The sequence below is a fragment of the Thunnus maccoyii genome, chromosome 15, assembly GCF_910596095.1.
Source record: "Thunnus maccoyii chromosome 15, fThuMac1.1, whole genome shotgun sequence".
NCBI lineage: Eukaryota > Metazoa > Chordata > Actinopteri > Scombriformes > Scombridae > Thunnus > Thunnus maccoyii.
The window spans coordinates 29,915,127-29,939,334 of record NC_056547.1 but is presented as its reverse complement, the minus strand read 5'-3'; the positions used below and the strand labels follow the sequence as shown (position 1 = coordinate 29,939,334).

Genomic DNA, 24,208 nt, shown 5'->3' with positions numbered 1-24,208 from the left:
TACAGTTAGTTACATAGATCTACTGTAACATTTCCCTTCAGTAAAGTGAAGGCTGCAAAATGTTTTCATAGCACAGCAGCTTACACTCGAGTGAGTTTAATTACAGTAATGGTCTGTGGAGTTGTTCAAATCCAGTAGGATTAACTTGTCAGTCAAAAAATGTGGAGTGAGCAGGTTGAGAGGGAATTGCATGTGTAGCATTGCAACAAACATGTCTATGCTGGAACAGTGGGATATACAGTAGAGGACTTTAAATCAGAGTAAAGATGTAGTGGTTAGTGTTTAGGGGTTAGGCTTCACTCTAATGGAAAACATTGAAATTGATTGAATGTGCCAGTAAAACAGAGAAGGAATCTGTTGATACTGCTTCTTTAGAAATTTCAGGATTTCTCTCAGTTAAACTATTGTGCATATCATCAATAATTTAAGGCGATACACTGGGTTAGGAGTTGATTAAACTTCAGAGTTGATGTACAGAAAACAACTCTGACACTGTGTTTCAACACCAACTTGGAAGAGAGTTAAATCAATGAATAAAACGCTGGGAGAGAATTAAAAATACTTTATTGCTGGGAGGAAAAAAGCAGACATTAGTAATGGCAGTAAGCTGTGGTGAAGCAGCACATTAAAGAATTGTGTGGTTACATAAAGTTTTCCACAACATGTTTTGTTGTTGTTCTTTCTCATTTCTCATCATGTTCTTTCTCATTTGGTTGTTCACTGAACATTTAAAATCTGAAGTTTAACCTATTGTGTAAGCTGTAAGCTGGGTGCCACCCTACTGACATTATGCTGTAACACATACTTCAGCAAAGTGTTCCATTTTGCTGGCGGGAGTTTTTAATCCTTATGTATTTTTTTGGAGGAAGCTGAACTCGAGGCCTTTTAAGACTTCTCAAGATGTGCAGATACCCTGATAATAACAGTTATGGGTTTGAGTCATGTCCTCCAGCAGTACTGCAGGCTGAATGCTGGGATATTGAGAAGGATCTACGTAGCTGCAGTCTTGCAGACTCATCCTAACCCAACATGACACACCCATTTTACTACAGATACTGCACGTTCGTGCTGCAGCTGCAGCTGGATATACTTGCGGATATTTATCTATTCCAAGTTCATGTACAAGTCAGTCCCACAGACTGTATATAAAGATGGACATAGCGAGGTGTGATGTCACCCATTGGTTTGCATTGGAGTTGGTTTGAAGCCCAAGTTGCAGCTTATGGTCGGCACCATCTTTTCCATTTGGAGCTTCCAAATAAGGAGCGCAGGGTGTTGCCTTTCATGCTCTGGAAACACGCCTGCTACCTTGGACCCAAGCTAATGCTAGCTACTTTAGCTAAATTATGCTAACAGGGCAGGTATCATAATCAAGTACCATTAAACTTAGTGAAATATTGCAACAATAGTATTGCAACACACTAAGTGTGAGTCCTGGAGCCAGGGAGAGCAGCAGGTGAGCCACCTGTCAATCACAGCCACACGGCAGAGATCAAGGCTACTATAAGTATTTATATCTTATTAAGAGAGAGAAATAATTTCCAAAATGACCAGGACACTTATTAGAGGGCCTGAATTTATATATTAAGACCATTGTGACTCAAAAAATGATGAAATGATGAAAACTGAATGACTTATTATTTCTAGAGAGAAGTTAAAGCTTTTTGAACGGGAGTCATTTGGAGTATCTAGTGGCCATAGGTGGCACTTGAAGGTAGCTGCCGCTTGGTCCGTTCCCAAAGAATGACATTTCACAAGAGCACTTTGAGAGAGGCCTATAAGAGGAAAGCTTGTTCTCCTCTTGTGTATGTCATGTTGCGTTCATATCCCTCTACCCACTTCCCATGGGCTCACCACACCTGCCCACCAGGGATTTATTATAATGTACTTCTACCTCCTTGTGTATATAGATATAAAGGGAAGTTGAAAAGTTTACCTCTTTTCATGCTGCTTTCATTTTTGTCTATCATCAAGTAGTAAGAAAGGTTTATTATAGACTCTCTGTAGTTACCAAACATTCACAGTCCAGACTATGTCTAAACAAGTCATCTTTCTATTACTGCTATTACTTCTGCAGCTTTGTGTCAGCTATGTGTCTCTCTGGTCAGGCAGACAGCATAGGCCAGGCAGGGCTCCCCCCACTGCAGAGACAGACTTGGAGGTAGGGCCGCTGTGTTTACATACCAGCCTGTCAGCCGGCTAAACAGTACTAGATTCCCAGCCTGGACCTTTAAACATCACATAAACAGGGCTACAATTAAAAGCACATGGGCACCATTATTTAACATACCTCATGCTGAGGTACCTTGTTTCATGTTAGAACATACTTGAATAAACTGTTACCAGACACCCCACAGCCATGCAGTACGTTTACATAATTTAATTTGTATAGTTCCTGTGTCATAATGTGGAATCTTAAGGAGTATCAACTGAGTCACAATACTGACAACATTACATCATTCTGTTGAGTCTCCTTGTAGCCACTGATTGCTTTGCTGATGTAATTACAGTGTTGGCTTCTGTCATTACTTCAGTGGCTCATTATGGGTTCATTTAGAACAATATGATGTGTTTAACCACTTCAGTTAAATCTTGCTATTGGCTTCACATAAAGCGAAACTGTCAGTGCTCTGTGGTATTCTGCAAGTAAGAGGATATACCCAGCCACAGCTGAACACAGGATTTGATTGGAAACCTCAGAAAAAGAGTGAAGGCAAGTTTTTTGTGCTGGGCCAACGAGACCAAGTGAGAAGTTGCTGACTGATGTACAGTACAGACAGTAAATACCTGCTGTATCTGAGCCCATTTTTATTCACTTGTCTAAAAAGACAAGTCCAATGACCTGCAGGGCATTGTCATCCACATCAGGCAGTGGGAGTGACTGGTAGTAATATGTGTTTGGATGCTGGCGGGGTGAGCACAATGGTGAAATAGCAACAATACAAACACGTTTTACTGTTACAGCTGTTGGAGTGCACATGTAATGTTAAACAGCTTGTTGCATCATTAACTCATCTCCTGTCTTGCTCTCTGCAGCAGCCGTACACAGAGTGTGACACACAGTATGCTTTATCACTTTTGGGAGTTGTTGGAGTGGATCTGTGTGTTGATATTCAGGTTATTGATGCTTCGACAGTGTTTACTACAAACCAGCTTTTCAATAACTAATGTACAGTTTATGGCTGACAGATTCTTCTGTTACCTTAAAACTCCTCTCCCACTCAAAAATCTGTTTTACTTCTTGTTCAGGTGGATGTATGAGCTTCACTGTGCAGAATGAAATATGTGCAGAGTTTGTTTTCACATCCATCTGTCAAAAGTGGAAAGTTTCTCTATACTCACCTTAAATCAGATTTTAAGGGGTGGGCCTGCAGGCATGATTTGTGACATCACAATTAGTTTGGAAGCCAAACGTGGTCTTGTATGCAGCGTACGCAAGTGTAATGTGGAAACGTGAAGCACGAAATATATTTGCATATTAAGAGATTCTAGAATTTTTAATGAGGGAACAGAAGTGAATGCCATTTTAAGGATTTTAACTGGGTAATTTTCATTTTTTTGTGGAAAAACCATATCAGACACACATTATTATTCCAAGCAGAGTATTTTTATGTCTTAATACATGTCTAGAGGGGATCTTTGAACTGTGTGCCATGTTTGCGTGTTGCCATAGCAACTTACAACACAAGGCTTTAGCTACATTCACACCAAATCCGGCAATGCATGAAAAACGGCAGCCCTCCCGTTAATCTGAATGGGGGCAGTGTGTCTATGCTGCGGGAGGGGGGACCGCATAAGCTCAGCTCAGCAAAAAAAATCACAGTAGCCATCCAGCAAGAAATTGAAATGGAATCAACTTTTGCTGCAATGCAACCCGATATCAGTGGTGGCTAATCACATACACACAAGCGCACATTCCTGGTGGATTACTTTGTAATGTGAACGCCATATTCGCCTGTTTACCTCGTGATCATCATGAAGAAAGATAAAACAGCTGCCATGAAAACTTTCCAGAGTTGTAAAATCCTGTCTGTGAGTTTTACAAACTGCTTTGCAGGGTTTTAGCTTCTGATAAGTCCTTAAATGCATTAATCTATAACTCCAACTTGACTTTCTGGATTGTATTTCATTGTTTTACCTCTGACAACATGCCCCATATGCTACATATACATATGGAAATAACAAGATTCTAAATTAAGTGTCCTTGCATGTACATGGAATAGTAAGTTAGTGGAGTTTTAATCTAAATATTTTCCATGTTGCTCATGTTCGGACATATTTACACATAATTTTTATATTTGAAAATCACTATGGCATAACTTTTGGTTGGTAGCAGGGTGGTTCAGTGGTTAACCTCACAGCTGTAAGTTGCCTCTGCCAACCTGTACCCTGCATCTTACCAAACATGTGCTGGGATAGGCTCTGGCCCAGTGTGACTCTACACAGGATAAATGCTTTAGAGAATGGATGGATGGATTATTTTGAGAGCAAAAGGATAATGTTGGTTTAGTTGGATGTGTTAGATGGAATCAGGTGCTGAACCAGGAAATTGGTGGAGAGGGGTGGATGAAAGAGGGCATGGGGAGGACACTGACCTTCCAAAGGATCACTCTATCTTACTCTGGGGAGATCTCCGTTTCCTGGTGCACAACCACTTTGGTGACAGACATATCTGGGTGCTGCTCTTTTGCCTCTTTAATGGCCTGAGCCAAAGCCTGAGTGAAGGAAGAACAACAACAACAGGATTGTTAAGTAGCGCACAATTAATGAGTTTAATTAAAATGACTTTCATGCAGAACAGATTTACTTGATATATGCAAGCAATCGCTCTTTGAGGGGAATTAAGCTCACAAATAAATCCAGCTTCACCCATCAGACACACACACATCTCAAGCAGAAATCTGTGGCAACACGCAATTAAACCACCTGCACTTACTGACAAGCTTAGAGGAAACATCATTACTACATCATTTAGTGTTAACAGTGAAGCATCATTTACATTTCTCACCTTGTCATGATCAATTTCAGTGTCTCCAGTTATGACGATCCTCTTCTCAATGCGAGTCTCAGAGATTCCTCCTTTCACCGTCTATAACAGAGACATGAAACAAGCTTGAGCATTATTCCTTAGAGGGAAACTTGACTGAGAACAGAATCCACATCAGCAGGAAATCTAGACATAACACGTGTCTTCCCTCCCTGATAGTAGTCTGGGGATCAGATGAATCCAGACACAAAGTAAACTGTCACAGTTTTGGAGAATGATGCAAGCGGGCATCAACATAAGCAAGATGCTATCCATAATCTGTATTTGTAAAGCCATGCTATTAATATAACATGTAACACAATGATATGATATATTCATTGAGAATATTAGTGTGTACATGCATTTAAATTACAGCAAATAACTACACTGGCAGCATGTATGTCACTCTTTTCAGAGTATGTAAATTTTAATGTTTTAACACTGAGGGTCTCCTAATGTTTTAACTATAGGATGCACATGAAAGATTGATTGTTAGACCGCTATCTGAATTTACATTTTCCTAATGTCTGTGCAAGGTTAGTAACCACTGATCATATGCTACTTTTTACATTTTTAAACTTTGCATTATCATTTGAGTGCACTATATACGGTATAATAATCAGTACATGACCATATACAAAATGTTGAACACACTATATAGATGACTATATGGTGAATTTTGGACATGAAATAACAGTGTTTACCAGCTAACATGTATAACATGACACAGCAAAGAAACAAAATGTTTTTGATCTGATTTGTATAAACATTTGAATATCTAAGCCACATTTCTTGTCTGTGCTCCACTACCCTCTGTTGCACATGGGGTCTTATGAAAGAACATTTCCATTTCATTTTTCATTTTCATTATTTTTATCCTGAAACTCTCAAGTATGTTTGCACAAATATTCCATGTCGGATTTAACAAATTCTTGTTACTGCACAACCATGACATAAATCTCTGGTTTCAGCCTGATGAATTTTCACGAGATTTCATCATTTGCATAATCGATGCCCCTTAATGTTCTGCGCCGTTTTTTTCATTCACCAAAATGTTCCCAAAGAAGAATTTGACAGTGCAGAGCTTCAAGTCACATTTATCATTGTGTCAGTAGTTGTTAGTTAGATGCTAAAAAACATCTTTCTAAAGCAAAGCACTCCGTGACTAATATGTGAGGTGGTCATGTGACAGTCACAGAGAAATTAGAGGAGAGAATATTACAGCCTAGAGCAGGTGATGTTACACTGTCAGCTGCAACACAACATGATACTAGACCTGCAGAAATACCCTGAGGCAACTGTTGCAACTACTACCGACACAACATCATGACATCTAAAAAACCTCTCAGTGAACTGGTGGTGATGATGACGATGATGATGACGATGATGATGATGATGATGATGATATGCTAAACAGAATATAAAGAATATAAATGAAGACATCATGATTTCTGGTCAAATTAGTCTTTTTTGCTTTGTGGTCAGTTTGTTGTGTTGGTCTGTTCATGACTTGTACGACAGGTCTAGATCACTCGTGAATTTTGTTTATACCTCAGAGAAAATTTGGAGCATGAGAAAATTGATGAATGCCACAAATTCACAAATTAAATCACTTGTACGTTCCACTGAAGAACAAATCTGTTCGTATCAGTGCTTCTTGCATGAGGCCCAATATATTTTTGCAGAGGACATCGCAGATTGCTTCTTTGCATCACTGATGTTTTCTGCTCATATTCTTCAAATGAGTTTCTTCTATTGTAATTTTAGATAGATTTAGAGGATTGAGCTATTTTTTTTAGCATCCAACAACCACCCATGACTTTAAAATAGTTAGTCAATGTCAAAGACTTAGCAAAACAATAGTTGCTATATCTTCATTAAAATGATGAGATACTCATAATTCAAGTTGAAGTTTATTTGTCATTTTAACTGTAATTTCAAAAGCAGATACCCATTTGGCTAATAATATGGACAAAAAAGTTTCAGGAACCAATGAAAGAAAAGAAAACTGCCCAGAACGTCATCGGTACCCATCTACAGAGTATCAGTGATATCGCTGAGGTGAGGTGCCTGCACAGAACCCAAAGGATACTAAAAGACCATATCCACCCCAACCACAGCCTGTTCACCATGCTGCCATCTCGCAAGAGATACAGAAGTATCTGCTGTCGTACCACCAGACTACAGAGCAGCTTCTTTCCTCAGGGTGTGAGACTCCTAAATTCATCCTCTGCACTCCAATATAAAAAATAGTTTTATTCTTACGACTTATTATTTATTAATCCATATACACAATAAAATATAATACAATATTTGAAGTCCCTCTCAATCACTCCCCAGCAGGTACTTAAACACTGCGGTGAAGGGTCAATACAACTGGCGCAGGTGATTGAAAGTAGGGATCCATCACAGGATGGTGGTGAATTACTTTATTGATCTGTATTGACTGTGAGGCTGTGCGTGGAGTGAGCAGACCTTGGTGATCTGGGTGGTGGTGGTGGTGCTGATGGTCTCGGAGGTGATGGTTTGGGCACTCAGCAGCACTCCTGAGTCCCTCTCTGCCAGGCTGTCCACCGGCTGTGGGAGAGACACCTTTTCAGTGTTACACAAGAATCTCAAATGATGTTTGCGAACATTCTTAGTCATTCAGGTCATAGTTGTCCAAGGAGAGTTGAATCGAGGGTAACTGGACTTGGTTGTAGATACTTGAAGACGTTTTGCCTCTCATCCAAGGGGCTTCAGTTCTAACTGGCTGGCAGGGAGTCCCTGGTATTTAACCTCTGTGGGGTCATTATAAAGGTTATTGATACCACTTGGTTCGTTAGTGCTCCTGGCTGTTGTAATGACAGTCGTTAGAGTCACCTGAGGCCAGGTGTGAACAACAGTCATTGGAGTTGTCACATGGGGCCAAATGTGAATGGAGGTAAACTGCTTTTTACCTGCACCTAAAAGATAAGGAACACTCCTTCAAGGACAACAGAGTACATATTTTGGATGGGGAAGACATATGATTTGAAAGAGGAGTGAAGGAGGCTATCTATGTCAAACCATTCCTCAACAGAGGAGGATGTCTACGACACCACTAATCCACCTACAATGCTGTGCTTTCATCCCTTCCCAGGAGACTTAATAACCATTCAAGTATCTACAACAAAGTTCAGTTTCCCTCGTTTCAACCCTCCTTGAAGAATCTCAAATGATGCATTCAAACACTCAGTTACTGTGAGTTTGATTCATTAATTGTGAGACCTTTAAAGACATTTTAATCCCATTTGGAATTAGAGCTGGGTGCTGAACCTAAGAACTTTTTTATTACCAATTGAAATGTGTCTTAAAATACCATACCAGTGGTTTTTCATTTAGATATATATATTAAAAGCAGATATAAATTGTTTCAGTGTAGCTATGTGTTGATTGCTATCTGCTATCTGATTGGGCAGATTCTGCTTTGTCCACCACACCAAAACATTCCATCTGAGACTGTCCTCCCAAGAAAAATGACATAATAGGTCGTAATGCCAGTCCTTCCAAAACAACATATAGTTACATTTGAGTGACAGATACCATGTAGAGGCTGTAGTCATTATGACCTGGAGTAGTGGCACAGTTGAGATGATGCTTATATAAGTTGACAGATTTCCTCATTCGGAGGTGGTGGGTTATGTGGATGGTATGACCCAACAGTGGAGTTTGCCACAGGAGACTGCTGTTCATTTCCAACCATGAGTCGGGACAGTTTTTTAAAAAGCGTAACTACGATTGTCCCTTAACCATAACCCTGTGGTTATTATTGTTGCCATGATGATGAAGGTGGCCTAACTTTAAGAAAGTAATAATATAAACCCACACCACATGTTTCTCTAACCTCAACAAAGTGATTCATTTGAACCCAAACCATGATCTTTCCCAAAACCTAACATTCTGGAATGCACATGGTCAAACCACTTATTTGGTCGTTTCATTTGGAGGACTTGTTGTTCCAGCTACGAGGGATGTACACTTGCAGCTTTACTTTATAAGAGGACACTGAAATCATCAAGTGGGGTGTGAAAAAAACTTGTAGGAATGATAAATAAGAGAAAGCACACGTGCACGTTTTTTCCACTAAAGCAGGCAATCGCAACAGCCAGAGACATCAACACAGGAGGAGGTACCACATGTGTTGTTACATGTGTGCAACAATCATTTCACTGTAGAAACTCAAAAAATTGTGTAAAAACTCAAACTCGAGCAGTGACTGTTGTGTTTCCATGGACTAACATTACTCAAAATACCTGCTCCTTGGAACAACACAGTGGCGGCATGTCCTCAACACTGCAGACACAGAAGAAACATAGCGACTACTGATGTAAATGTTCTCAAACACATGCTGTACTTCATCTATGCCAGTCGCTTTACTTTAATCTGTAGAGTCAACTAGTCGTTGACAAAAGATGAGTTTTTTTGGACTTTTCTGTATATCTCTCTCTTAAAACACAGATCACAGTATGAGACAGATACACAGACACAGAGCCAGTTACAGCAATCTCAGCTCAGATAAGACTCAGACTGGGTACTCCTGAGAGACTAATGCCAGCAGATTCATTTCCTCCTTATCACGCTGCAGTCAAAAGATGAATGATGATGGATGCCCCTGACCATAACTCCACCACAATCTCAACAGAAAGAAACAGGTAACACTAGAAGTGTTCATATTTCAGGTGTTTGTACTATTACTGTATGCCAACATAAGAAGTCTGGAAAAATGTGTTGTTATTTCAGAGAGCTATAGTGGTGCGTCATATACAGCATTGGGCAGTAACCCCTTTACAGTAACTTTTTCAGCAATGAGTAGTGTACAGGATTACAATGTGAAATTCAAGTGCAGCACCTAAGTATTTTTTCACAGCATCTTAGCCGAAAGAAAAGAAAAACAACTATGCATAGAGTTCTCTGCCACGTTTTGCTGTCATGTATTGTCACACTAGCTTCTCTGTCCTCTCTTCTGAGTGTTTGAGAGAGAGGCTGCTGTGGAGACAGTGAACCAGGTGGAGTAAAGTTAACGTTTTACTCGAGATGACTACAACTAGTCGTTTGTTACTATAGGAGCAATAAAAGCTTCATGGGTAAAAAAGCCGATAAGTACTTTATCAAACCACCTGTTCGACAAGTATTAACATATAGAAAAGTGATATTTCCATTTGCTTTGTCAGTTACAGTGTGGGTGCATTATTTGGCAGATAGGTGAATTTTACGATATTTTCAGATGATAGACTGACACTTTGCAACCTAGGTTTTCAAGAATGAAGATGGGTCACTGTTCTGTCTGGTTTTTGGAGCCATTCATTGTCTTGTAAAAGAGTGATGAGGAAGACAAAGTCAAGTGACGTAATTCCTGTCTTACAGTACGACTGAATGCGATATAATGAACATAAAATATCTGTTTATGAACCAACAGCAGTAAAAGTTGCATTCCTCACCATGTTGCACTGATGCACTGAAGGACTGAAGATGAGACCAGTTCAGGCTGAGTGTAATGACACTGCGCTATGACACGGCACTCATTTTGTCAGCCCAGTGCAGCAGGGATTTGCATCTCCAGTACAACAGGGCTACCTGCTTGAAGGTATTACAATAAAGTTGAATCTAATCTAATCTAAAATAAATGAATGCCAAGCAGGCATAAGCAGCCATTAATCCTAGAATGTAGGTGGGAGTGAGCATTCAAGATCTGTTGCAGACAGCCTGTTTCTAGCCATCAAGTACACTGTGATACAAACTGTGATGAAAACCCTCTAATAGTACTGTTAGATTTAAAACCACCGCTAATACTTGCTCACATTTACCATCATAACCTTGTATTTTATGAAGTTATATTACCATGACATTAAAATAAGATTTGAAAAGTTGAAAGTAAGTATAAATGGTGTAAAAATGAAAAATACGACTTAAACATTTGAAAATGCTTGAAATGAAATGATAGTTTCTCTCTTACACTATTTCAAGTGTTACAAATCCATCTCTTCAAAGCAAATCAATCTGAAACTGAAAAAAGGCAGTGCAAAAGACTTTGACCTTGTTTCCCAAAAGCATCTTAAGGCTAACATTATCAGAAAATCCATCTTACAGACTTTTTTTAAGCTTAAGAGGTGTTTCCCAAAAGCATGGTAACTGAAGATGTTCATAGAAATTATTGTAGATTAACGAGTGACTTCTACAAGGGGCTGAGAGCATCTTGAGACGCTCCACAACTTGCAGGAGGAACCAAAAACTACAGGTTTTATTTAAGTTCTCATTGTTTTGTACATTTAGGTACAAAAACAATAAGTCTTTATTTTTTTCATGACCACTGATGTACTTTGTTAAATCACATTTTATGTGAAATGAGTGATGTTGATGTTTAAACCAGAAAGTAAAACTAAACCAAACACACACAAAAATGTATTCAACAATTGATTTGCCAGTTTCTTTCATCATCATCCTTCTCTCATTCTTCTTGCATAATATCTCCATCTCTTCAGGCTGAAATGGCACTTCCATGGTGGTATATTTTCAGGTTCCTTCTCTTTTCTTTATATTTATGGTGTGAATGTTGTTTGCCTCTCACTTACATACACCAGGTCTAATACAGAAATCATGACAGAATGACACATATTCATGAAACTTATAGGACCATCCACTCTTTCATTTTAATTCTAATATGATCTTCAGAGTAACATCTGTCTTGAACAGCAGCTAAAACAAGGAAAGTTTACTTTCTTAAATCTTTCACCCTGTAAAATGAATTATAAAGACCATAGATTGTTTACGGCACATCAACCTTCATTTTCATACTGAATACTGATTTTCAAGTTCAAAATATTTGTGTAGATTACAACATTTGCACTTTGTGATGTGTGTATTTTCAATATATAGCACAGCTTACAGACAGTTAAATATTTACTTCAGCATCATCTTCATCATCACAGACAGCTGACATTAAGGAACTCTTAACAGCATGTGCATGCACCTGCTCTTAAGTACTGTTTTGGGAAACGTGTGGAGAAATTTAAGAGTGTTTGTAGAAATACTCTTAACTTCTAAGAACAATATCGGGAAACGAGACCAGCCTGGCTGGGAACTCATGTTCCTTGAAAGAAATCATGTGGCTTCTAATAGAATATACTGTAAGCCAATTAGTTAACAGGGTTCCATCTAAACACATTTTCATTGGTCACACTGGATGTTAATCAATACAATGTGAAGTCTTCTCCAGTGTCTGTAACAGGTTCCTGCAGGAGCAGTCTGGTTTGAGACTTTCAACTGATTTGAACTTTGATGTGTTTGTTGTGTACATTATTGAAGATAAGAATCTATATATATAAAAAATATAAGTCTGGTTGTGTGCATGATTTTTCTAGTCTGCTTGTCCAATTAAACAGTGTAGCTAGTTAACGGTTGTAGTGGTTAGTAAACTACTTATCACCGCAACACTAACCAAAGATCAGGCCAGTAATAGGTTCATTTTAAACCTGCTGTGCTAGAACAATGGCTGAATTAAGAGCTCAGAATTAAGAGCTCAGAATTAAGAGACCAGCGTTATGTAACTAAAACCATCTATGTGCATTATGAAAGGAACTGAAACCAATGGGCACCTTGAATGTTGGAAAAGCTGATTTGAACCTTACAGCTGCTTGCATGAACTGAGAAATGGTTGTCAATAATGTAAGGCGAACGTCTGTAGTAATTACAAGGCTTCTCATGAAAAACCACTGGTGTTTGGCCAGATTGGCCATTATTTTTTAATCTTAACTTCTTGTATAACTGCATGTGTTTAAAGTACTTTAACATTTGAGAACATTGACTACTTTTGTCTATGAAGAAAATTGTTTTAAAATGTTTATATTTCTCTAAGTAAGGTATCAAAAAAGGATTGTTTTGGTATTGACACTGAAACTCAGGTGTTGTATTGTCATTAGCATAGCCCGATTCCAACAAATTGACAGAGGTCAAAATTTCAGGCCAATATTTTACAGTGAACATGTTTCAACATGTGCACTAGCACAACCTTAAAAAAACTTAAAAAAATAACAGGGCACAACAATTTAGACTTATAACTGTGTCTAATGTGTCTAATCAAGGCCCTGCAGATATTGTTATTCTTTATTGTGCAATTCCCAGAATTCCTCTCACCTGTGCTGACTCGTATGTGATGGTCTTGGTCTCAGTGTGAACCAGGGGGATGTCCTTGTAGGCCACAGTTCCTCTCAGGGAGTTGGTGACATCTGAGATGGTGATTGTCTGGGTCTTCAGCACAGGAGACTGAAGGGATCAGACACACAGTCAGCAACAAACTCTCTGAAGGCTCAATCAAGACACAACTGTCAAATATGACCTATCATCTCAATCAGCACCAAGAGATTCAAACACACTGACCCACTGCAGCTGTAAAAGACTGAGGTCCTGCAATTGACGTCACAGCTTTTTACAGCCACCATACTAGCAGGCAGAGAAAACACACTATTCTGTCCTGCAAGCATGTAAATGCATGAATACTGGTGTATCATTACTGCACATGCAGAAACGTAAATTACTATCTTAACTTTAGTTTTTTATGGACTAAATAGAATCAGTTAAGGTTAAGGTTAATGAGTCAAAGCAGTCTAACATTAGTGTTATTGATAACCAGCTTGCTGTCCCCAGAGTAAAAGTTTCATGTAGATACATCCTACTTTTTTTAAGGATGTAACACCTGAGCAGTAAAAGTGTCACTTACATGTATTCCCCTTACTTTACCACTGTATTCATTCTGTAGCTCCTCAGAATACAGGAGAAACAGGTGGTCAGAGGGTGAAAACCGTTTCCATTTAAGAACTTATTCACAAAAAAGAGTTTGACACTAGACAGCTGTTTTCACATTCATCTGCTGAAGGGGGAATCTGCTCTCTGCACACCTTAAATCTCAGTTTGACATGTGTGCATATGGGCATGATTTGTGACATCACAACTGGAAACCAATCAAGGTCTAGTATGCAACTTACAATTACATTTTACAATTAAGTAGTAGACATCTTATGTCTAGCAGTTAAACTTTTGAAATTAATATTTTCATATTCATAGATTCGGGATTTTTCAATAAGGCAGAAGGAGTAAATGTCATTTTAACAACTAACTAGCTAATTAAAGTTTTTTGTGGAAAAAACACATCAGACACAAAATATTATTCCAAGCTGAGCTATTTATGTTTCAAAACATGTCTGGAGGGGATCTTCAACAATTTTAGTTGAGAAGTTGAGACGTTATCGTGCTGAGATAAGTGGGTGGCAGGATACTGATAGCACCTTAATACAGACAAATATTCTACACTAAAACTGACAGTATATCAAGAACATATACATGCTGAAAAAGCATAAAATAGAAACTACCTGCATGGTTCCATATCTGGCATATAAAAACACAATTATCCTTAAACTCACGATATTTATGATTAAAATGTCCATTATATGTTCAAATCAAATGTAACATTATCAGGAGATTTCAAATTCACAAGTTGATGAGGATTGCCTGAACCCATCATTAGTTTTCATCGTTGGGAGGCTGGGAGTAGGAACTTCAATCCTGTTTACTGTCTTTTTGGGGGTGGAGGAGCATGCTCAGCCATGTAGCCATCAGTCTTCTAAAGGATATATCTTCAGAAGAAGATGTGGCCCATGTTTTGGAACACAAATTACATGTGCCAAACTTGTATGAAACACTCGTTTGAAGCCCCTCTCATTGGAGGAGCAAGTCTGCCAGTATCCTGCCTCTTAAATGAACATGTTGTAAGAGATTGCTCAGTATCTTGACACAAGGGAAATATTCAACATTGCTAAATATGTCTTACTTATAGGAGGGAACAAGCATGTTGCATTTTCTATGCAGTCTTTGAGATTTATATGCAGTAAGAGTGTTGCCTTCAGTGAGCATGCAAGGTGCTGTAAGTTTGAAGTGAATGAACAGTAGCTTGATCAACAATTTGTAGGCATTAAAAATAGAAAAGCAAAGAACTGTATAGATCAGCGTGAAACATAATGATACTACCATGAAATGTATAGCAAGCTAACTATTGAAACTCTGATCACTGTGAGCAGTGAGAAAAAATATGTCATCAAATAAGTGAGCTGTAATATCATGGAGCTAATGCAGAGCATGTTTGAAGAAGCATATAACTGACAGTGAAGAACTAGCCACAACCAATCAGCTCAGTCTGAGCATGCTCAATGGCACAAGCATTCAGTGAAGGGGCAGCCAGCAGAATGAAAGCATCCAAACACAGTGACAAAACAGATATTAACAAACAGAAACTGAAAATTAAGAATAAGAATAATAGAGTAATAACTGAATAACATATTGACATTTAAGTCTCAATCAGCTACACTTCATTTTTAAACATGGATTAATGGTACTGCTGCACATTAATTGGCTTTCAACATAAGTACAATTTCTTGAGCACTATGCATGCAAATGCCACATCCAACATATTGCTGATAAGCAAACCTATAGCAATGGACAGGTGGTTTGACACACTACAAAACACCGATAGTGTGTGACAGTTACAAACAATTCGTTTAGAAGTGATATATATCACATTGCTATATACAAATGCATTTCTGCCTATGACTACTTCCTTACTAAGAACAACTGTGCACCACTCCTTCACCACAGGGACCACACTATGGATAATTTGACAGGTATTTAATTACCTGAATTCTGCACATCTTCACCAGCAGAGAATAAACATCAGTTAAAAAAACATTTTTGAAACAACATTAGCTTCAAAGTTTGATTAACCACTCTGGGCCAATAAAAATGCTTATGATGTTAGGTAACTAAACTTGCTATATTAATTGTGTCATATTGCGAGCTGTTTCCTTTATTTTAAGATGGCATTCAGACCGACTTAAGCCCCGTGTAAATAAAGACAGCTCTCTTATTCATTTGAATGGAGCCAGTCTGGCAACAGATGTGGATTACAAACACAGAGGGCTCTGACAAAAAAATGCAGGGTTGTCAAGCAAGAACTTGGCTCAAGGTTTACCACAGCACAATGTTGCTGCCATATAATAACTTTCCAGAGTTTTAAAATCCTACCATTATAAACTGCTGTGCAGCATTTTAGTGTCTGATAAGCCTTCAAATGAACTGATCTGTTACTCAAACTAGACATCCTGGATCATGCTTCATGTCGTGACCTGAGGCAATATGCCGCCACCAACGCAGCCCCTGTTTCAACACAGTTTTCAGTCTGAATGCCCACTAAAGGCTAAATACTTGGCCTTGCTTGGGGCCCAAGTTAGTCCATAGACTTCACAGTTTCCATAGGGACTAGTTCTTCAGTAGAAACTGGTGCAAACCCACTGAATACAGAAGTGACTTCCACACATGTGCATAGCCTTGAGAACCTAGAGGTACCATCATCAAAGGCAGGCGTTTCACAGCCACAGGTGTTACGGGTATTACCAGTGTTGCGACACCCACACTTTCACAGAAACATGATTCCAACGCCCCCACTTTTTCCTGAGGTGGTCATTGATGAAACAAAACTGTGTTCCCCCTACATGAAAACCTATTGGTCACGTTAGATTGACTGAACAACCATCTAGTCAATCATAGCCATTTGACTAACCCACCAGGCCAGGGAAGAGTAACGTTTGTGCATTCAGAAATGGTGCCTCTGTTACTCGCCATTGGCTCTGATAACAGATCAAGGAATAACAGGTGAGAGGTGTGAAACAGCTATTTAACTAGTTAGTAATGTAAAATTTTGAAATGAATTTTGAAAAAATGAAGCCCGTTTTGGTTCTACAAGTCCATGGACTCAGAAAGGATTCTTTAAAGGGAAGCTTCAGTATTTTTCAACTTGGACCCTATTTTCCCATCATTTTGTGTCTAAGTTACTAATGAGGACAACAATTTTTGAAATTGGTCCAGTGCTGAACGAGAGTGATGTAGCCTGCAGCCGTGAAACGAGATGCAATGTAATCCTTTGGGGCAATAGCGCTTTTCTGTTTGTTTTGCTGGGAACCAACCATGTGCGTGTGCACACATTCTGGGTGTGTTCTGGCTCCGACATGGTTTTGCTCCGTTCTCTGCACGGCATCCTATCCCACTGGGAGCATTTCGGAAGCAGAGTGTCTTGACAGCAGGGAAGCCACCCGCCTTTAAAATTCAGTTGCATTCCTACTACAGTAAGAAGTACTGCTACTACAGCAGCCTAGTCAAAGCAGAAAAAGCACCTTTAGGCTACTGTAATTACTGCAGTATCAAGGCAACTAAACTGCCCGATTTTGTGAACTTGCTCAGATTTCATTGATTTGGTCATTTTCCTTGATTTTTGTGCCTCTGCTATGGTTAAGTAGGGTACGTACTTACATGGTTTCTTTATTTGTGTGTTTTAATTTATTTTATTGTGGATATATGATTGGGATCTGGCACAGGGTGTGCCCAGCTCGATCTGCTCACAAGCATTGACTAGACTGGCCGAGATCAGCTCCGGTGGCTGCGGCGGAGCCAGAACGCGGTGCACACACACGCAGTGGGATCAAGCCATTATTATGTCTGACCAAGTCTCACTCAAGGATAAGTCTCATTCTGAAATCTCGTGAAAATTGAGTTGTTGTTGAAATCAGCTAAATATTCAGCCATGACAGAGTTGGAGAAAGGAGTAGCAGGAGGAGTTTGTTGTGTTGAGTACAGAGACCGTAGCTTTGTGTTATCGAAAAGATTTTCAAAGTCATGGATGAATATTTAGCTGATTTCGACAACAACTCGACTCTTGCAAGATTTCAGAATGAGACTTATCCTTGAGTGAGACTTGGTTAGACACAACAACAAACATACTGGATCAAGTGCAAGGATATAGGTAGTAAACTGCTACCAGACCCTAAATAAATTCTACTGAGTTGTTGCAGTTATATGGTCTCAGTAATTATTTTATAGTAAGCTGAAGCAGTGCTTACAATTATAGTAGTAGAAAAATTTGTATAAATGTAGAAATGCATTGCATTCATTTTGATTTGACATGTGGTGGACAATGGAACAGAGGTTGAAGGTGAGGGATTATGTTGCTCATGTCCCACCCCTAGAACCACCACACTTTTAAAATTGCTTCTCAACCCCTGACCAAAGGCATGTATGGTAAGATAGAACTTATGAATCTACTGTCATTCTGACCAGAGGACCACAACCATATTATAAATATTCAAATATACACATGCCATATTTAATGCATTTATTATTTTTATAGTACATGTATCACACCTTAAACCTGCTAGCTTTAATTGGAAAAGTCTCAGTATACCAAGAAAGACTGGATAAATGAATTGGCTGAATAACAGAAAGTCCAGCAGTAGACAGAGAAAAAGAACTTAAATGTGGTCATTACCTATAGTATTACAGTGATAGTACAGGCTTAAAGATAGTGAATTATCCAAAAATACAAAGACATTAAATCATTAGGTCATACAGACATGCACACACCCACCATTACACTGAGTACATGTACTAAGCATGCACATGTATTTTATGGATATATTTAGTTAACTAGCAGTGTTGCAAAAGTAGTAAAGACATATTACAGCTTATGTCAGTGTAAGTCAGTCCCACCAACATTTCAAAGGGTAAACATTATACTTTCCCAGAGTTATACTCAGTCATACTGTGTTAAAATGAGCAAATGGTCAATATTTCCTGCCATCATTAAGGGCTCTGAGTATTATCTATACTGTGGATAAAACATTTATAAAGCTTTGAAATGTTGCTGTGTTAATATATTGTAATGACTTCTTATAATATAGTTTACTGAAGCAAATAACGTGAATTCATACAAAGTGCAACTTAATTCATATACATAATAAAACTATATATTTCAACACACAACTGAGAAAGTTCTACTGAAACTAAGGAAATGTATGGTTCCACAGCAGTAACATGATCAGGTATAAAACGGAAATACAATTAAATGCATGGTTTCATCTAAGTGGACCATGGTCAGTGCACCAAATATTTCCTGCATTAACACACAGACCAAAGCACCTGTGGTTACATGTAATCAGGCTGGGCAAAGATTTCCATCTTTCTATCTCCACTGTTTAGGGGCACAAGTAAGAAAGATTGGATTTAAAGCTAAATATGCAACTTTTCACATTGAATAATAATTTAAATATAGATACTATCAGCAGGATGAGAATCTAGCCTGAATGAAAACAGTTAATCTGCAGCGCTGGGTATTTTTTCAAGACTACTGAAAGTACAATACCTTATTTTCTGTTCTACCAAAATTATACTTTTTATGATACCTTTGTTATGAACATGTTTTTCTACAAAATTTTTATCTCTGGTTTGGTCTCCACCAAATTACTGAGAAAAATGTCTGAGCTGCTAAATGCTCCACTATGTTCACCAACTGGATTGATTGAGGAGCATCAGCAGCATCAGGATTAGCGTTGACCTGAGCCTGATGGGTCCTGATAATGGGTCACATGTCAATTCAGGTCATTTTTCGTGTAAAGCTTCATGCTTGGGTTGGATTATTTTCAAATGTAAGAGAATAAGAAAATTATCTTTCTTTCTCTCTCTAACTCTGAAAATTGTCTGTGCCAATCCATGTGATATGTTGCATGCAGATACCAATGGCAACTGGGAAGGTGGAATAGAGACAGAATGAAGCCAATGTGTTGTACTGGCGTGGTGATCTAGCAGTTAAAAAAGGATGAAAAAAACAAAACAAAACAAAAGCCTACCATTGTCAGATTAGTTACTTTTTATGTGGGAGAAATCTTCAAATTAAGCACATAACTGGACGGGTTAACAGAATAGATGATACATTTTTAGTTACTGCTGGTGTACCATATGGACCTGGCCAGCCATGAGCTGTTCAATGGCTAGTTGCCATACAGCAGGGAATCTACAGCAACAGCAAAAATAAAGGACAAAGTAAGAAAAGAGAATATCCAGCTGTCTCTTTCATATTCCTACAATTCACTTTCAACCAATCAGATCTTATGGCTGTTGTTAACCATCCATAATGGTGCTGTCAGGTTTTACAGTAGTTCCTTTTTTCATGTCCTTATCCATTTTTGTAGTGGGCTATTAACAATGTAGACCAATATGTCAAGTCACACCCGTCCTTGCTGACAACCATAAAACAAAGTTCAAAACACAGCCATCACACATGCATGAAAATCAAAGGCTTGAGGTCAGTCCTGTCACACTGTGTTTCTTCAGTGGATGGTTCAGATAAGCAGCAGGCTTCCACACTGCTTCCCAAGTCATTACTGCATGTCTATCAACTTCCAATTACCAAGACAGACTAATTTTATTTCTAAGCCATCTTTCCAGTGCTGTACTCTCCATCTTACACACTCTTGAATTCAACAGAGCAGTGTCATACAACCTTCAGCCTTTTTAGACAAATGTCTCACTTCAGGAGTAGGTTTCTTGCATTTTGCGGGATATCCACAGAGCCTGGTGGTCTCAGGATGAACAAAACTGATTCATGCTCTTGAATTAATTAATATTCCCATATCAGTTTCATCAGTTAACATCATTAGGTTATCACATTCTTGTCCCCTCAACACTCTTTTTATACACTTGTAAAGCTACATTGGATGTTGTTTCGGCAATACTGGTCAGCTTTAACTGCTCTCGGGTGCACATGTACCACTGTGTAGCCTAATGAAGTGCAACATAAATGCTAACAATTGTCAGACCACGGACAATCTGATATAAATTGCTTGGGTTTTAATACAGTTTTATTTAGATGTTGGATGGAAATGTGTGCATATAATTTAAATTTTGTTATCTTTGACTTCCCTTATACACAGTTTAAAATGTCAACACTTTAATTTGGGCCCAAGAATACATAATTTGGGCACCTAAATTGTATTTTACCTACTAGGCTCTGTAGATTTTATACGAGCTGACAGAATAATTTCAAGGTACTTGCTAACTGTTAAAGAAACTGCTCTGTTAGTCTCTTTACTAATTTCTATTCTGTCATCCTTAATCCCTGGTCAAATCAGAAAGTGGCACTGTGAAATTCATCCACACATCCTTCCAAAATAGATATTGCTGGAAGCTATGTGATGTAGTCACTACTTGTGGGGCTAACTAGCTAACCGGATGATAGCTTCACACAATGCATTCAAGAGACATATTTGTATCAACTGCCCTCTCATGTATGACTGTAATCCATGCTGCATCTCTATTGTTAATATTCTAAGCAGGGTTAATCAAAATTGGAAGGGATGAAACAACTAACTCTTCTTACTTTTTAGACTCTCAGGGTCTCTGTTACCTCAAAGGTCAGCACTGCTAAGACAGTATGCAGTTGTTCAACAGCGCAAATTTGTACGCCGAAGATCACCAAAATTGAACTGTTGTGCGGCTTTACAATGCAGCAACTCCATTGGATGAAGCAATTTCAGTCCAAAGCTGTTCTAAATTTTCAAATCTTGGTTCATCAAGATAAGTCTCAAGTATTTGGGCAGGATTTTGACATGCGTAGCCTGTGCCAAAGAGAAAAGTTGCATATTGTAGCTAGGAAAACAAAGAACACCTTCAACAGTCATACAACCATCAGCTTTTGTGATAACCAGCAGTGATGTCAAGTAAACAAGTACACCATGCCTTGAGAGGTGCAATAGCCTCAATATAAGGCCTTTGAAGGTACATGAGCACAGCAGGACAGTACTGGACTGACTACTCCTAAAAGTGATGTATAACATACTTGAGTTACTGACCTATGTCATTTTACTTTATTTCACTGGAAGCCTCCCCTCACTGTCCAGTGAACCGACAGAACACATCCACATAACTCCTGCACTGATATTTGTCTTGTTACAGTTTACAGATAAGGTGAAGGATTACATACTTCTTTATGGGTTTAGGTAATTCTCCTGTTAGGCTCATGAAACCCTGAATTATTTCAAAAATACAAATGTTTTGTTACTTTTGTGCTGCACCTCCAAAATTGTCCTATCATTTGTTACCTTCAAAGACTGAGATACCTCAGTAATTGCTGTAACTACCAATCAGCAAACAAAATGCTTCTTATGTCCCTTCTTCTTATCCTCTGAAAGACTACAAAAATAATGACTATGCTTGACTTTATCCCATCCTGACTTTAGTCTATGGTCATCCATGCATCACATCACAGTGGCGTCCACATGGTTGGCTTGATCATGAATTAGGGCTTCAGCTGTTAATGACATTGGAATCAATATTTGTTCCATTACATGTTACTGGAATAAAATAAAATTGCAATGATGCATTCCTGAGTAATTCATTATCTCCACTGATTGTCTACTGATACTTGGTCCAAGATTAACACGGGGCTAATGCATGTCAGTCACAACAGCACTCTGCTAAGCTGCCCACAGATTCTTAAAACTGTCTGAAAGCTTTGGTCAGCTGACACATGACTGAATATTGTACACGAGGCTGTATTACAGAAATATCCTAAGTGAAATGTTTTACTAGCTGTTCAGTAACCATAGTAATTGCGGTCATTTGAGTTAGAGCTTGTGATTCAAAATAACATTTTTACAATAACTTTGAGAGGATGAAAATATATCTTGAAATGTCACATGCAACTTAGCAAAGGACATCCCTGTAATACAGCCACATGAAATCTACTGAATGTCAGAAAATACTACCTCCTAAGAAGATATATACAATGCAAGCACGGAATGAAAATTATTACTAACAACTCTTTCCTTTTCCGACATAATGAAAACATGAATGTTGTGTTAACATGTTTCATTTATGAAAACAGAAAAAGAAACCTTTACTTTTTCTGAAACAGAAATGCTACATTGCTGATTGCTTAAAGCGAGACAATGTAACTTTTGAAATAGGAAATAGCACATTCACTCTCTTACAAATGAAAACTTGACCTCTTAAGCAATAAAAAAGCACTCTTACTCAATTCCATACACTCTGATTTTGCCATTGCAGTATTACTTGGTCTGATATGACCAATAGCTTATGGTTAATACCTTAGTAAAGTCAACCAACTACTGCAGTAGTTGACTTTAGTTCAGTGTTTTCAATTACTTTATGATGACTCTTTATTTAAGCTACAGTGCTACATTTTAGCATTTAGGGTTAACCTAATTGATCATTTGCTCCCCTGAATAGCAATTGTCCAACAATAATAGCTCAGCAACTGTAACCAGACATGGCAGCTCTGTCAACCTTTGGATTTCTCCAAAGATCATTAAAAAAAACAAACTTTTTGTCTGTGACATGTAGTTTTGGCCTCAGGCTTTTAGCAAGATGCAGACTAATGTACGTATGTATGTATGTATGGATTCTTGGTTAAAATGAGTCAGCAGGAGACAGTTTAACCAACTCAGGAAAAGTTACTTAGCTAGCTAGAGCTAATAAAACCTGGCAGTGACAATTGTCATTCAGACAGAAAAATTGATAGTCATAGTTGAAATTCAAAATTACACATCTCCTGTCTGCCTCTCAAAAATTACTGCAATTCCACTTAAAAATCTGCAAACATTATCACTGTAAACTGCATATGTGTAGTGTAGAATGAAAAGTTTGACCGGCAAAGCATCAGTTACTAAAATGGGGTGGGGCTTAGGGAAGGGTAAACTACCATTTGTGGCCACAGTGGCCACTGTTCAGCAAAGGTTACATAGGCTCGCTTTAAAGAGGAAATTTCTTTTTGAGTCCAGCCATTTAAGGCTGACATCGGTGCATGGACAGGAGGAAAGGTAATAAATGCAAGTACAGATTAGACAGAAATAATGAGTTCGAGGTAGAGGGATGAAACAGAACTTGAATGAAGCAGTCTCTAGATGGCCGAGGACGCCTTGCAGGATTAAATGTTCAGGAATCTCGATATTCATTTGTCTTTTAAATAAAGGCCAGCCACAGCATGGTCAGGGCCATCACCAGCAGCCCTGACAGAAAGAAGGACATCCGGGAGTGCTGGAGTCTGGCTGGGTTTAGCACACAAGGGTTATCCAAGCTCCTCCCCTCATCTGGCACATTGATAGCCACCTTTATAGTGTAACCATGAGCTTGTTCTTCGTCCTCTTCCTCCTCGTCCTCCCCCTCATCAACCCAATCAACCTCACTGTCCTCCTCATCTTCTTCCAGCAGGTAGTCATGTCTGTACAGCGGTGGTCCCCCTGGCACTGGGGACAAACTACATGCTCTTACCTT

General features: G+C 38.6%; 1 protein-coding gene across 10 annotated transcripts in view; it reads right to left on the bottom strand.

The window, feature by feature from the left end:
- The window catches only part of epb41a (erythrocyte membrane protein band 4.1a), a 103,587-nt gene that overhangs the window by 4,366 nt on the left and 75,013 nt on the right, over positions 1–24,208 (bottom strand). For 8 of the 10 annotated variants that reach the window (XM_042435511.1, XM_042435512.1, XM_042435503.1 and 5 more), the window contains 4 exons: positions 13,178–13,306; positions 7,502–7,618; positions 5,009–5,089; positions 4,596–4,715 (listed from right to left, as the gene is read on the bottom strand). In XM_042435511.1, the coding sequence (XP_042291445.1) occupies positions 4,617–4,715; positions 5,009–5,089; positions 7,502–7,618; positions 13,178–13,306 (426 nt within the window). In that variant the 3' untranslated portion in view covers positions 4,596–4,616. The remainder of the gene's footprint in view (positions 1–4,595; positions 4,716–5,008; positions 5,090–7,501; positions 7,619–13,177; positions 13,307–24,208) is intronic. The other 2 variants (XM_042435505.1, XM_042435510.1) reach the window with 2 other exon arrangements.